The sequence below is a fragment of the Equus quagga genome, chromosome 4 (genome assembly GCF_021613505.1).
Source record: "Equus quagga isolate Etosha38 chromosome 4, UCLA_HA_Equagga_1.0, whole genome shotgun sequence".
Taxonomy (NCBI): domain Eukaryota; kingdom Metazoa; phylum Chordata; class Mammalia; order Perissodactyla; family Equidae; genus Equus; species Equus quagga.
Window position 1 is genome coordinate 70958750 of NC_060270.1, and position 16981 is coordinate 70975730.

Sequence of the window (16981 nt, forward strand, 5' to 3'; positions counted from 1 at the left end):
ACCACGCTTTTTAGTTCAGTCTGTTCCTATATGCTTCAGTGAATTTATTACTGAAATGTGACCACGCTTTTTAGTTCAGTCTATTCCTATATGCTTCAGTGAATTTATTACTGAAATATGGAACTGTCGATTTACAAGATGAGTTATTGTGTATTTTTATATAAATAGTTTAATTCATTATATTACCTTCCGTGTTACTCTGCATGTCAAAAAGCTAAGCATTCAAATAGATGTCATATATTTTCCATGAATTTTGACCACTATCTGAATTTATATATAAAAAAGACTTTAGTTGTTGACGCACCTAAAATTCTGAGGGTTTCTGATCTCTGCAAAGATCAATATCTTTTCTGAAAAGATCACTTAGTTCTCTTCTTTATCCCTATGATAGCTGACAGTATGTAGATAGATAATAAAAGATTCTTCTACCCCCCCCCACCAAAAGACAGAATAGTTAACCTCCCAAATGTTTTTTTTTTTAAAGAAAAGCAATCCACTGGCTTACTATATATAAAAAGGAAAAAATTATAAATAAAATGTCATATAAATAATTATCATTTTTTCCCTGTCCTCATTGAGGCAGAGGATCAGAGTTTAGATGTAAGGACATTCAGGAGATAATATGCTAGAAATTGTTTGATACATCCCAAGATAAGCTAGAATTTCAGAAACTCTGGAATAGGAGTAGGCAATATCTATAATACTGATAATACCTGAGAAAACTTTTGTTAACTAACTGCTCCCTTGCTTTTTTTCTTTCTCCTTCCTTTTCTTGTTTCTTTTCTTTTTCTCTTCTTTCCTATTCTCTCTTTCACTTTGCCTATCCTATCTTTCCTTCCTTCTTCGTATAAAGCAAATTTATTTTCTTAGGAAATTATTTTGTAAATAGCCTCCAAATGCATTAACAGTAAACTCTTTATGTTTATCCATCTAGAATATGATCTATTAAGACAAATTCTAAGATTTGGTTCCTAGTTTGGGGTATGGAAATAAAATTTTTACGTGTTAAATTATTTCTACAGATCTCCAAGTAAGCCCTTGGCACGGAAGTTAATGGATTGGGAAGTAGTAAGCAGAAATTCAATATCTGATGACAGGTTAGAAACACAAAGCCTTCCGTCGCGATCTCCACCTGGAACTCCTAATCAGTAAGTACAGTCTAACATCAGGTATACATTTTGCTAATTTCTAAATTATTTGCTATATATTTCCATTGCCTGAAGATCAAAATACATAAATCTTTATATTTAAATCTTTTGGTCAAACATGATTTTTGTTGCTCCAGAGCATTATTTCCTCTTAGTGTGCAGCTCATTGCATAAGTGGTATGGAATGGCCTCAGCGAATGAGGGACTAGAGCATTGAATAAGGATGCTCACTTTCCTACAGAGTTGACTTTCTGACAGTAAGGATCCCTAGCCAATAAGTCAATTAATCAAGATCTATTCATAGACTTAAATCTGGGAATATGATTGTTGCTGGTATATTCCTTTTACATGTAGATCTCCAGTAGAATTTCTAGGGGAGTATATATTGTTGAAAATGCTAAGTGATTGTGATTCTCTTACTTAAGCTTCTACCCCAACCCACTGCTCTACCACTCTCTGTGGTCTAGAAAAATGGACTTCCAATGTCATTTCCCACAAGTTTAGCCAAAGCTATGCTGAGAAGCACTGTGTTATACACCACTTACTGTGTATGTACTTCATTCTAGCATTTTTCACAAAAACTGTGTGCTTTGGTATAATTATAATAAGATAATAAACTTGTACTAGCCAATGATGTTATCTTAATTTTATAATGTTAACAAATGTGTTGTATGTAATATATGTAAGTAATTAGGATAATGGTAAACAAATGTATGTCGGCATTTTGACAGACCTTGTTAACCCAAAAGATTGAAACACAAAATATTTGAATTTTGATATGGAATATAATATTTGAAGAAGTCTTCCTTTAGAAATATTTTATACACATTAATATCCAATAAATGTGCTCTAAATTCTAAAAATTATGTCACTGGTGTGCGTTTGTCAGCCCAAGAATAAAGTTCTACCATATTGGAAGTAAAGAGTATACATAAATGCTTTGGTTCACAAAATGTTACCTAATAACACCTAGGTTTCTTCCTTACTACTAAAAAAAAATAGACTCAAAAGTTTCTATCTTGCTAATTGGAAATTGATAAATCATCTTTCTTTATAAAAGACTGCATACATTCAAAGGTTAATCCGCTTGTTTGAAGAAAATCCAGAACCTTCTTTTTCTGGTCCCTTTTCTAGCCAGCCATTTCTCCATTTGATACCAGTACCACTAAACAATTATAGCAAGTCATAGAAGACACAAGAAATTTAAGCCAGTTGACTGAATTAATTAATTAGCAGTAGTCCTGATTAAATTTTCTGGTTAATGAAACAATTTTAAGTATGATCTGAAAAAAATTGTTTTGTTCTAAATTCTAAAGAGAAAATATTGTGTGGTAGCTAAGAACATTGGCCCTGGAGTCACTGTATGTTTGGACTTTGAGCAGGTCAGTCAATCTCTTTGTCCCATTTTCCTCATCTACAAAATTACATTTATAATCACAGTGTCTTTCTTGTAGTGTTGTGAAGGTTAAACGAGGTGATATATGTAAACTGCTCACAACAATGCCTGGCACATAAGTGCTCAGATGTTAGCTGTCATAATTAATAATAGTAATGACAATAATAATTCATGTAACTTATGAGGAGGGAAATGTGTTATTCAGTATTTATTCCTAAGATTTGAAGAAAGTCCTATAAATGGAAACTTTTATAAGGATCAAAAAATAATTCAGACCAGAAGCTATTACTGAATCATTTATTCTATTCCTTTATTTTATAAATGCTGATTAAGACACGAAGTTGTCCTGACTAAAACCTAGAAACAGTAAGGTTGGTAGAGATAACAGACGATCGAATAGGTAAAATCCCTGTGGCTGATTGTTGACTGTAGCTCAGATCTCTAACTTCCTATTCTGTGTTCTTTCTGTTTACACCACACTGTGAAGACAGTGTGTCAGAGACTCTGCTTAGTCAACGTGATTAGTCTTAAAAACACTCGCCCACTTTCTAATGCAATCATATAATTAAGAAACTGGAGAAAATTGAATTAAAGCGTATTTTCACTCAGTTTTTCTTCCTCTTCATGTAGTCGGAATTCTGCATTCACTCAAGAGGGAACCCGGTTACGACCGTCTTCAGTTGGTCATTTGGTAGACCATGTGGTTCATGCTTCCCCAAGCGAAGTATTTGTGAATCACAGATCTCCATCTTCAACGCAAGCTAATAGTATCGTTCTGGAATCGTCACCGTAAGACCTTTTCTCATTTAGCTTGCTTCTTATAAATAATAATGCCCGAAATTGTTTCATTTGAAATAATCTGACAAATTAGGGTATTTGATACAAAATTTTATTTATGCAAGATTTTTAAAATTTAAATATTTGTAAATGTGCTTATTTGGCCCTGAGAGTTCCGGGTGCTTTCCCCCAGCACCCCTCCCCCCCAACAAATCACTGTTATTATTTTGTTGACTCAGTATGTTCTTGAACTTTTTGTGCGTACATTTAAATATTTCTGCAGATAATGTAGCACTGCAGTCAGGCAGTAAGGTAGTGAAAGGTAGAATTTTCTTAAAATTTTTCAGGAAGGGAACCAAAGGGATGAATAGGCAGGGTTGGGAAAATTGAGTAGCAATGGAGAACTAAGTAAGATGACCATTACACTGAAAATGTTACAGAAAATTTGCATGCATCATTTCTAAAATTCATTCCTATCTCATATTGCAAACTGATACGTAAATTCAACTTAATAATTCAGTATTTGTACCCCATGAATTAATGCCACAACATGCTTACCCTCACATTAATATGCAATATCTTGATTTATTGGTTTATATAATGCAGTTAGTTCATGTGCAAGTAAAAATACAGTGCAAGAATTAGAAAAAAAGTAAAAGACAGGATACACAGATGGGAAAAAAATTAATTAGTTGTTAAGGAAAAAGGTGTATAAAATATAATGAATGTGAGCAGGGTTAAAGAAAGGGTAGGTCTGAGAGTGATGGATGGAAGAGTAGATGGAGTAATCAGCCCAGCAGTTAGTTGTAGGTGCTCCGGGAAATGTCACAAGCTACATAAGAGCCATGGTTGTCCTCACTGTAGGCCCAACCAGGGAAGGGTAGCTGAGCTATTAAGATGAGTGGAAGCTTAGTCTTGGTAACATATCTTGGTAAAACATTTTGATTGTGTGTATATATTAAAAAGAATGTGACACCTGTGGAAAATGAGTTGACAGGAGATAGGATTGATGGAAATTTAATATTTTATTACTTTAAAAATTATAGTTCTAGGGGCCAGCCCTGTGGCCAAGTGGTTAAGTTCGCACCCTCTACTTCGGTGGCCCAGGGTTCTGCCAGTTCAGATCCTGGGCATGGACATGGCACCATTCATCAGGCCACACTGAGGCGGCATCCCACATGCCACAACTAGAAGGACCCACAACTAAAATATAAAACTATATACTGGGGAGATTTGGGGAGAAAAAGCCAAAAAACAAAAAAATTGACATCAGGTTCCACTCTTTAAAAAAAAAAATTAGCTCCCTGAAGACAGGGCCTTTAATTTTTGGGGGGGAAGATTAGCCCTGAGCTAACATGTGCTGCCAATTCTCCTCTTTTTGCTGAGGAAGACTGGCCCTGAGCTCACATCCATGCCCATCTTCCTCTACTTTATATGTGGGACGCCTACCACAGCATGGCGTGCCAAGCAGTGCCGTGTCTGCACCCGGGATCCCAACCAGCGAACCCTGGGCTGCCAAAGCAGAACATGCACACTTAACCACTGTACCACTGGGCCGGCCCCTGAAGACAAAGCCTTTAAAAAAAGAAAAAATTAGAATTCTAAACTTTTTGTTTCATTTTTTAATAATCATGTATTTTCTAATTCTGAAACCTTAAAAAGTAGAGTAATTAAGAATATGATTGAAATGTTAATTGATTGAATTTAAAAATGACATAGTTTCTGCACATAAAAATAAACCATGTATTGGAATCTCAAAAGCCTATCTTATACAGAATAAAACAGTCTTAACTCCCGGGGCCTAACCAAGTTATCTTAATCTATTTCTCAAGGGCCCTTTTCATAGAGAGACACACATACACATACACATACCATTGAGTATTTCCATATGTAAATTTTACAGATTCACAAACCCAAAAAATCACTTACCTCCTTGAAATACCTGTGTTCTGATTTCCTTACCTGAAGTGGAGAAGCAAGTCCAGGATAGATGGGAACCGAGCAGTGTTTGCTCCCCCTCCCAGATCCCCAAGAACTTCAGAAGCTTGGGGCTTTCTCCTTAGACGTGTGTTTTATGAGGCTTACATGTTTGTATTCAGTTTTGAATATAGCACTGTGTTTGAAATTCAGCCATTTTTAACCTTAAGAATAGTGAGAGAGATCTGAAAAGACAAACTTAATGGTAAACTAACTTCCATTCGTTGTTTACAACTGGCTTTTTCATAAATTATCTACTGTTCTATTCCAGAGAACTCAGTGAAATAGAAAAGATACATAATCCCTGTTTTGTGATGAGAAAGCCACACTTACAGTACTTTGTCCCAATTTGCAGAACTAAAACAGGTCTTCCTTACCTGAGCCAGCCATCAGAACTTTGTGTCCTGGACAAGGCTTTGTTGATTGATTGATTTTGCAATTTAGAGAAAGTATTTTGCAACATAGAATCCATAGACTTTACTTCTACGCTGACCAAATGTGAAAGGAATTCAAACAATATGTTGAATTAAGCGCAGAGCATTTCAACACATATTGAAATAGATCTTGAGATCATCTTGCCAGTTCCCTGTTTTTTGAGTGAGGAGAGGGGCTTTAAGGTGAAACCTGAGTTGTGACTCCAATCACTGGGTAAGGTCGCCTACTTCTGAAGGAGAAAACGCTGCTAAATCGCAGATGTGTTTATTGTGGAAACAAATAAGATGGTTGTTTGTACTGCTCAGAATAAAGTTATCATTTTTGGCAGGGGTAATTGAAAGCACAGTCCACCATTTCCTTCATTTCTTTAAATGCTTCTCGGAAAACTAGACTGCTTGTGATTTTCTAAGGTAAAGAATAGCCCTAAATTAATTTTAAAACACTTAACAGGTGTTTAATAAATTCGTACTACAAATGTTAATACGCTCTTACTAATATGTAACAGGGACACTTGGTATTTCTACAGAATAATCACAACTTTTGTATAGACCTGGAAATGTTTAAAACAATGTTTATTTAGCATTTTATAAATGGCAAAATTTATAGTGATGAAGATCTGTTGTTCTTACTGTGGTGTTTACCATGTGCCTGTGGTAAAGAAAAGGAACATAAAAGCCCAAGCGTGTGAGTTGGGTGGTTGAGATTTTATTTTTCATTATGACGCAGATTGCTAAAGGCAGCAGCAGAGGGCTGCTCTGACTGCAGAACAGGCTGCTTTCACTGCTGTTGTTGAGTCATTCACGAGGAAATCTAAAGCTGACTGAACTGAAGTGAATCAGGAAAGTCTTTGCCCACCTGACTGGCTTGACAGTTTTAACACATCTTTTGCTACTATATTATAGTATATTGCTCTGTTAAGAGCAAAATGCTCTTAAGCGTAACATTTTCATTATTTGCTCTTCCCTTAACGTTTTCCAAAACGTCTAAAGTTTAAGATAAGCAAATTATTTGTGGTTAAAAAAAAAAAACGAATATGAAAATTGGGCATTGAAACGTTTTTAGAAGTATATTCCTATCTCCCCTTTCTCTTTTTTAACATCCAAAAGTTAACACAGGTAGTAATTTGTCCACAGAATTTTTTATGTAGGTAAATTTTGAACAGTATGTGTTTTGAGCCCTGGTTCCCAACTGTCCCCATTTGGATCATTTTAGGCAAATTATTAAATATATTAAAATTATTGAGTTAGAAATGTGTTGTCAAAGTAAATATGGATATTGTTAGAGCCCCTGATCCCTACTGATCTTGCATTCTTTTCATTTAAGTAGTTTCTATTAGAATTTAAAATATAGCAGTATTACCACTTGTAACCAAAGTAGAAGAACAGAAAATAGTTGTGTTCAAGATATGCTCCGATAAGTTATGTTGAGGCTTCAGATCCCGGCAGGTAGAAGAGTTGCTTAGCTTTTGTCCATTTTATGAATTGGCTTCTGAGAAGCATTTCATTTGAAGAAAAAAGTCTACTACTACAGAAAGTTTGGAAACCCCTGATTAAAATAACTTTGCTCCTGCTTTTTGCAGTTATTTCTTGAGCTGCAACTATAAGATATGTTAAGGGCACAATCTCTGCAATCAGACTAGGTTTAAAACTTGGTTCTATCACTTCTCATTGTGTGACCTTGAGTGAGTTGTTTTATCTCTGCAAGCCTCGATTTCCTCACGTGTAAAAACAGGATGATAATATCTACCTCATAGGATTGCTGTGAGCATGTAATGAGATGCATAGTTCAGCAGAAGAAAAAGTGCTTAGTCGATGTTAACTATAATAATTATGTAACTTCTTTCAGTTAATTTTTTGGGATATATACTGGCAGCTTTTAAGGATATTATCAACCATTCATCTTTCTGCATGTTTGAAATATGGATATCTGGCTGAACACAATGAGAAATTCCTCAAATTCTCAATTTTTCCCTAGGTCCCTAATCACGAGAGACTCTATGCAGACTTTATAATCCTCAAATATTAAATCCATTCTCCTGAGCCATTCTTTCCTGGACTGTCCCATCCTAGTCTCATCTAATGAGTAACCACAGCTTTGTCCATACCTCATCAATTCCTTTTGCTTAGTCCTCAAGGATTTGCCTTCCCTCTGCCCTTCTGAGCTACTGACACTGATAACTTCATCAAGACACAGCTTAACCCAATTCCCCTGCTAGTCTTGATCAAGTCTAGCAATATCTTATGGACCCTGCAAATACTAGGCTGCTCTAGGACTAGGAAATCAAAGAACCAGAGAGAGTACAGATGGAAGGAGGTATCAAGCCATGGGGACTCAGAGGATGCATTGTGTCAGAGGCTGTACTTGTCACAGCAAGACTAATTGCAGGTCCCTGGGCTGCTGTAGCTGCAGTATACTTACCTGCCATCCATCTCTGGAAACAGGGAGAGGGAAGAAACACTTACCGAGATTATTGGAAGAGTGCATAGTTTGTAAAAGTTCCCCAGACCAGCCTAACCGTTACTCTACAGCATTCAGGCATCTGGAGAGCCTGTCCACCATTCTTTTGAAAGTTACTTTAACGAGAAAGTTAGATAAAACAGTGAGAGAAGGCAAGGTAACCCTTGTCCTGAAATCCAAAATTATATTGTCCTTTCCTCTGTTACATCTTGGCTAATCCTCTGTCTACACTCTGTTCTCCTCACCTTTTCCTTAGAATTTCGCTTAAATCCCGCCCTGAGCCTATATGCTTGGGCTCTCTTCTTGTTTGTGTCTTCCTGCAGAGTTTGAATGTTTAAAGGAGAGGTTATGCTCAAATACCAACTGGAATCTGACAGGTAACGCTGGGTGGGATTTGTGTAGATTGGAATGCTGGTGACTAAATGCAGCAGCTACAACTTGGCTTTGTCCATTGGTTGACAACTTGTAATGCAGGTCCATGCTTTCCAGAGCTTCCAGGTTTTTCATTCTGGAAATCTAGATTTGTTAAAATGTAAATGTATGAAATGTAATCAATTAACTCAACATTTTACAAAAGCAATGGATGGGCCAAATGTATGTTGGCCAGAATTAGCCCACAAGCCATGAATTTGCAACCACTCTTCTGGGACAGTGATTTCTAATTGGAAGTGCATAATAAAAATCACTTCTGGAGCTTTTTTGACTAATACATTCCTAATTTTTAACCCCAGAAATGCAGATTCAGCAGTTTTAGCAAAATGTCCCATGATGTCAGTACTGTCCCTCTCTTGTAGCTGAGCATTGCCACTGTTACACGTGTACCCACCAGGTTTGGCTTACTTAGATATTGCACTGCAGATTAGACTTGTTTGTCCCCATGGTATACTTTGGCACTTCTTTAGACTGTTAGCCAGACTGGGAATAAAGACGGTTGCTCTGACTCCATTTCCATCTCATCTCAACCTTATACTCTTCGCTACATACCTTTAGATTTTAGGTTAAATGCTTCCTGAATGTGACAACTGTATGCAAAACGAGAAAAAAGTTTCTGTTTACCTTGCCTAAGTGGTTACACTTAAACCCTAAGTAAGGGATGAGACCTGTTGATTGATATAAATGGAGTCCAGTGACTTTCGGTTTTTGTAAAATCTTGAAGGCTTTTGATACTGCTTTTTAGAAATGTCACATCTGTGAGGCTCTACCAAAGGATGTCCATCTTTATCTGTCCTAATCCCTTGCAGCAGGCCGTGGTTGAGGTACATGTCCCTATTCTAACCTGTGGGAACATTTTCCTGGACCAGCAGCACTTGAATGTGTTGGATCTTAGAGGCTTGGGTTCTTGTCAGTTGAAACTAGCAGAAGAAAAACTAGTATGTTTGGGACCTGTATCCCTGGCCATCAAGGTAGACCTCAAAGAAGCTTTTGTTGAAAAGGATAGGTATGCTCTCTGATGCAGTCTTTGAAGACTTCTATGTAGAAACCTGGGCTGAGTAGGCATTATTGTTTACCTACTTGTTTAGTGATTATATTTTATACTAGATTATTAAATTTCAGAAGGACTATATTCTCTCTTAGGAAAAGCTCCCTGGAGGACCATACAGTTACACCATTCATTATTAACCCTGGCTGACATCCTTGGCACTAATCAAATTTTTAGTTTCACTACCATGTCTACCCAGTATCTAGCAGCAAGCCTCTAAATAAGTTCACAGCTTCCCTACCAAGAGAGAAGCATGTGTCCAAGAGCCACTCTGGCAGTAATCTCTGAATCAGTATCTTGGGCTAAAGTATGCTGCAGTGGCAAATTACCCCAATTTACAGTGACTTAACAACAGCAAAGCTTCTTTCTTTCTTTTATTATATGTATATCATGGATTGACTGTGGCTCTGCTCCGCGTCATATTCCTAGGACCTAGATTGACAGCAGCCCCTATTCGGGATATGGCTTGTCTCATGGCCAAGGATGAAGAGAAACATAATGAATCACAAGCTGTTTCTTAAAGCTTCCTTTCAAAAGTGATGCATACCACTTCTGCTTACATTTCATTGGCCGTAGTAAGTCATATGGCCAAGCCTGATGTCAACCAGGGAAGGGTGGAGAACAATTTTTGGACAATAATATAATCTAATACAGTTCTGCTTCCTCAAGACCTTACAGTTTGCATCTTAGGCATCTGTTGTTAGTCAACAAAAATAAGCAGAAACTGGGTGAAATCGGTGCCTCAGTACTACGGCAGCAGCTGTGCAGCTTGACACAGTAGCAGTCAACTCTCTTACCTATCATTAGGCGGTGGGACAGCAATTTGTTTATTTCCCCCAAGGGACCTCCTGCCACCTCAGAGGTAAATAATGACCCCAGTGATGGTCAGTGCTCTACTCAAGAACTATTTTCCCCTTGTGTATTTTCCTCAACTCCACAACTTCCATGGCTGCATGCTTCCTAAGTCCAAGTTGAATTGCTGGTTCCCCCTTCTGGCCTTTGTGAAAAACTCTCAAGTAATGTTATTACATATACTGTGCATGTTCTTTAAACTACACTTCTTACTTTGAAGCTTCCCCATCATACCCAGCTCTTTTTATATCAATTCCTGCTGCCACAGATTGAGGTTTATGTTCTCTACTGTTAACTGGATTTTTGCTTCCTCTCCTCAAATCATATACTCTAACAATGTCTCATCCAGTTTTGTCTCTTCAGTGATCTCAGCACTCTTACTCAGATTCTAGTCCTTGTTGCAACATTTGAATTCATTACTTTCACTAATCATGTTTTATCTCTAAACAAGTTGGGCCAATCACTTAAGTTCTCTAGACTGCACCAGGTGTTTTATCTGTGGAGCAGCTCAACTCTCAGTTCCGATTTTTCTTTGCCTGCCTTATTGCCTGGCTATCCATGTGATTCCACTGAAATAATTTCAAAAAGGTTTTTGGAAGGGTGTGTGCATTGTTAATAGTAGATTAATATATATCTTCATAGAAATACCCTGGCAGTATATTTTATTTTATGTAGAATTGTTTATAGCTTCGATAAAGCAGGAAATTAAATTCACTACTTAAATTTTCAAAGTTAACAATTTCATTAAACAGTAACACTTGCAAAAATATGGTGTTTAAAGCTTGTCTCCTACTAGAGATTGTAAATGTCTCAGTTCCTTGACCCTAGCTTTTAAAATAACAGTTCTATAAGACAACTTCCAAAATATTCATTCTTTTCCCTTTTTTCCTTTCTAGATCACAAGAGACACCTGGAGATGGGCAGCCTCCAGCTTTACCACCCAAACAATCGAAGAAAAACAGTTGGAACCAAATTCATTATTCACATTCTCAACAAGACCTAGAAAACCATATTAATGAAACATTTGATGTTCCATCTTCCCCTGAAAAATCTACTGTAAGTAGCTTCTTCAAATATTCTCACATTTCCTTGAAATTTTTTAATCAGAAATGAAATTTCTTTTTACAGTGGCATATTTTATCTGTAAATTATATACTTTCTCTTTTTCGTCATATGTTTGCCCATGATATAACCCAATTATGGAATTTCCTTTTATCATCATTTATAAAGTGTTCATTGCTCTAGAAGTTAATTCTTAACAAATTTATGTTGATTTTAGTCTTGCAAAACACACATTTCCAGAACAAATGCTAATGATCCATTAAATACCATTAACGTCATTATGTAATTCACTGAGTATAGAGACTTTATCATTTTCATCAACCTTTTGAAATTGAGTACAGGTCCCTGGAGTATATGATCACTCTCCTCTACAAAATACATTTATGAATTGTTTTGAGAATGAAAAGACTGAAAATAAATAAAAGATTTTTTTGCCTTAGGCAACATGCTTTTACCACAACAAAATGGTAAATTGTTAGAATCCCCTGATTTATGAATTTTCATTGCTTTCTCAAGTAGACATAAATAAACCAAAAGTGAGGTTGTCAGTATTTTTTAAGAATACACTGTGTTCATGAAGTATAAGGACAGACAGAGATATGGGACGTTTCAGGAAACTTAAAGGGACATCAGGGAATGAAATAAGATGCAGGGACAGGAGACCCCATGGCAGGTCTTGGCAGTGTCAGAAGTTTCTGGTGGCCATTGCACTTGTAGCCCTCTCATGTGTTCACCCGTAGTCCTCCCACATTATCTAAGTTGAAAAGCAAGAAGCAGCCACTCTGTTTTCCCACACTTAGTGCTCCACCACTGTAGGTACATCAACGAGAGATCAGAATCCTTAATCAAAAGGGAATGACAACTCTAGTGCTACCAGTGTGGTGATTCTTAGGTTTTACTCATTCATGCGTTCATTCATTGGTTCGTAGTTACTGAGGTCTTTTGTGTGCTAGATACTTTGGTGGGTAGTGGGAATACAAAGACAAGTAAGACATGGTCCCTGCTGTTAAATAATCTACAATCTAGTTTGTTTTTCCATTCATGCAAAATTACTTATTGAATACCTGCTATGTGCCATGCATTGATATAGGCTCTGGGGATGTAATGAAATAAAATAGAAAAAAAAAGCAAACTCTGCCTTCAGGGAACTCACATTCTTGGGATAGAAGTGAAACAAACAGTTAACAAGGTAAATAATTTATATATATAGCATATTAAGTAGTATAAATGCTAGGGAGAAAAATAAAGCAGGAAGGAGCCAGGGAGTTTCAAGAGTAGAATGTTACAATTTTAGATAGTGGAAGCCAGACATGGACGTAGTGATAAGCCATGTAGATATCTAGAGGAAGAGCAGGTAAGCTGAGGGAATAGCAGATACAAAGACAGGAGGAGTATGATTGATATGGTCAAAGAACGCCAAGGGAATCAGTGTAGCTAGAGCAGAATAAGCCAAAGAGGAGGAAACAGGTACAGGAGAAGGCCTGTAAAGGCTGTCTTGTAAACATTTTTTTTTTTTTAGCCTTACGTGAGTTAGGAAACAAATGGACATATCTGAGGAAAGAAATAACATGATGCCACTTAAGTTTTAACAGTATCACTCTGGCTGTTGTATTGAAAAACTGAAAGCAGGGTAGAAGTACAGTACTGGTTGTGAGGTTTTGCAGTATTCCAAGCAAGCAATGGTAATTTGGACCAGGGTAGTGGCAGTGGAAGGAATAAGACCTGGCTGTATTCTGGATATAATTTTAGGGTAGAGCTAACAAAATATGCTGATGGATTGGGTGTGGAGTACTAGAGAAAGAGAGAAATCAAGGATAAAAGCAAGGTTTGGGGCCTGAACAACTAGAAGGATGAAGTTGCCATTTACTGAGATGTGAAAGGCTACAAGTAGAGCAGGTATGAGAGGAATATCAGGAGCTCAATTTGGGACATGTTAAGTTTGAGATATCTGTCTATTAGAGATCCATTTGGAGAAATGATTCTGGTGTTGAGGGGAGAGGTCCAAGCTAGAGTTATAACATTGAGAGTTGATGGCATGTAAAGAGCATTTAAAACCATGAGAGAAGAAGAAATCACCAAGGAAGTGGGGTGGGTGTAGATATCTAAATAAGAGATTCTAGAAATTGAGCCTTCGGTCCTCCAAATTAAAAGGAAGATGAAGGAAACTAGCAAAGGAGACTTGAGACAATGCAGACAGAAAGGTAGGAAGAAAACTAGTGAGCTGGCTGATAGGAAGAAAGTCACAGAAAGAATAACCAACTTTGTCAAATGCTGCTAGTAAGTCAAGTAAGATGAAGACTGAGAATTGAACACTGGATTTAGCAATGTGAAAATCTTTGGTGGTCTTAATTAGAATAGTTTAGATGGAGTACTGGGGGTGAAAAGCTGACTGTAAGAGGATGGGATTTGAGGAAACAGACAGCAAATGTAGACAACTCTTTCAAGAAGTTCCTCAGCAAGAGGAAGGAGGGAAATGGTGCAGGAGCTGGATGGCTGGATGGGGAGGTGGAGTCCAGAGAGAGTTCTTTTTCTTTTTTCTTTTTCTTTCTTTCTCTTTCTCTCTCTTTTTTTTTTTTTTTTTTTTTAGCTGAGGAAGATTTGCCCTAACATCTGTCACCAATCTTCCTCTTTTTACTTGAGGAAGATTCTCCCTGAGCTAACATCTGTGGCCAGTCTTCGTCTACTTTGTGTGTGGGTTGCCACCACAGCATGGCTGATGAGTGGTGTAGGTCCATGCCTGGGATCTGAACCTGTGAACCTGGGCAGCCAAAGCAGAGCATGCCAAACTTAACCACCAGGCCAGCCCCGAGAGTTCTTTTTTTTAAATGGGAGAAGTACTATTTCCCAGAAGGATGGGGGAAATGGATAATGCAGGAGGGTAGAGAATTGCTATAGCAATATCCTTGAATATGGAAGAGGGGATGGGATTTAGAGCAAATAGGAAGACAATTTGAAGGCAATATAAGTTCTATAATTAGAAGTGATTATAGGGAATTAGCAAGTATATAAAAATAACTAAGGCAGCTGTGGAGTTAAGGGAAGACTTCCCAGAAGTGATCATCTCTGAGCTGTGTCTGGAAGGATAAGTAAGAATTAGCCATATACTTTTCCTCAAAGAGCAGGCATAAAACGTGTTGAGTGAAAGAAGCCAGTGACAAATGACCATATATGTCATATGGTTCCATATATGTGAAATGTCCAGAACAGTCTAATCTGTAGAGACAGAAAATAGATTAGTGGTTGAATAGAACTTAAGGGCAAAAGAGTGAAGAATGACTGCTAATGGATACAGAGTTTCTTTTGGAGGTGATGAAAATGTTCTAAAATTGAATAGTAGTGATGTTTATACAACTTTGTGACTATGGTAATAATTATTGAATTATACACTTTGAGTGAATAGTATGTGTATAGAAGTGTGTAGTATGTGAATTATATCTCAATAAAGCTGGTTTAAAAAAACAAAAGGAGTGGGGCAGGCCGCATGGCTGAGTGGTTAAATCTGCGTGCTCTGTCTCAGCAGCCCAGGGTTTTGCCGGTTTGGATCCTGGGCACAGAAATGGCACCTCTCATCAGACCACGCTGAGGCAGCGTCCCACATGCCACAACTAGAAGGACCCACAGCTAAAAGTACATAACTGTGTACTGGGGGACTTTGGAGAGAAAAAGAAAAAATAAAAAAATCTTTTTAAAAAAAAAAGAGTAATGTGAATTCATGTAAGACTTACGAGCGCTTGCTGTGTGCAAAGCTTTGAGCCAGGTTCTAGGGATGCTGTGGCTAATTAATTAGCAAAGCCCCTGCTCCTCTTGACACTTACAGTCTAGCGTGCAGTGGCAAGGAGACATGAGAGAATGTATCTAGTTGGCGTAACTGCAGGTTATTAGTCAAAATTTACTTTCCTGAATTAACATTTTAACTTAAATTATGATTCCTGTGCTACAGATAATAGCAACATACGAAAGACATGCTTCATGTATATCTGAAGGATAGATTATAAGTGAAGAAAATCACAAGCTCTTTATTTTTGTCTTTTTAAGCCTAATGGTGGTATTCCACATGATAATCTTGTTCTCATCAGAATGAAACCTGATGAAAATGGAAGGTTCGGATTCAATGTAAAGGTAATCTAGAATTTATATTGTCCTCAGTTTTTAAATTAAGATGTTCCTATTTTGGTAATATTTGACTAATAATTGACTTGCTCTGTTTAAGGGAGGATATGATCAGAAGATGCCTGTGATCGTGTCCCGAGTAGCGCCAGGAACACCTGTGAGTTATCTAAATCTTGCAAGTCAATCCTGTTTTCAAGAATATATACTTATTTTATTTTTATTCATTTAAATAAAAGAAGAAATTTAATCATTTCTGTTAATTTGTCAACTATCACGTTGTTGGCTAAATCTCTTAAATTGCCAGGAAGTTAGTTTTTATTTATTCCCTGTCTATATAAGAGTTTTTAAAATCTTTGTTTTTACAAAGAAGCTATTTATGACTTCCAAGCCTTCTAAAGTATTAATAGATTCTATCAAAATAACTACTTTAAATAGCAAAATGTAGGCAGAGGTATAATTTTTGTTTTGCTTTCTTGTTTGCTTGCTTTTTGATTTAGAATTCTTTACCTACATTCCATTTGCCTTTCTGTTTAAAATTTTTACTTCAAATAGAAATGGTACTAGTGATTTTTTTTCCCTATAAGGACACTTTAAAACTTTTTATTTATACACATTGTAAACAAAAGTAGAGAAAACATTATTTGTACCCATTATGATGAACCCCCCCTCCAGCTTCAGCATTCATGAACTGTCTGCTCATCATAAGGACAATTCTTAATTAGTTTTGTGGGTGCATTATCTTTATTGCTCTTACATGTAGCAAATATTGCTTTCAAATTCCCATTTATGTTGCTGCCTACTTTACCTAAATGGTCTTCCAGGACTTTTCAATCAGCTCCCTTTGTCAATTAACTCTCTCTCTGTCCTGGGAAATGTATGAACCAGCAGCCTGAGAGAAAAAGGGCAGTTATGCTTTTTTTGGTGCTTTGCAGCAACCTCAAAGTTGTTTTGAAGATCGCGGTCAAGATTCGTCAAGGATATCATGATAGGTAGTTTTGGTTCTGGTTTTTTAAGGAGTTTGTTGGTTGCAAATAACAGGATACTCCTGGAATATCCCTGGCTTAAGCATAAATACAAAATTTATCATATAGCAATAGAGGCATCTCACAAAATCCAAGTACAGGAATGCAGTTAGACCTCTAGAAAGAATTTTAAAAATCAAGACTCTATATTTTGTATCTCTGTTTCTTTTTATGTCAGTGTTCCATTCTTCTTTCTCAGAGCAAACCAATTTGTACACTGAATCAGCCACTTCTCTCAAGTCGCTCCAAACACAACACAGTCTAA

General features: G+C 36.9%; 1 protein-coding gene across 4 annotated transcripts in view; it reads left to right on the plus strand.

Moving 5' to 3' along the window:
• The window catches only part of PTPN4 (protein tyrosine phosphatase non-receptor type 4), a 210180-nt gene that overhangs the window by 161885 nt on the left and 31314 nt on the right, over nucleotides 1-16981 (plus strand). For all 4 annotated transcript variants that reach the window (XM_046658299.1, XM_046658300.1, XM_046658301.1 and 1 more), the window contains 5 exons: nucleotides 1023-1148; nucleotides 3175-3333; nucleotides 11419-11578; nucleotides 15620-15703; nucleotides 15795-15851. In XM_046658299.1, coding sequence (XP_046514255.1) covers nucleotides 1023-1148; nucleotides 3175-3333; nucleotides 11419-11578; nucleotides 15620-15703; nucleotides 15795-15851 — 586 coding nt within the window. The remainder of the gene's footprint in view (nucleotides 1-1022; nucleotides 1149-3174; nucleotides 3334-11418; nucleotides 11579-15619; nucleotides 15704-15794; nucleotides 15852-16981) is intronic.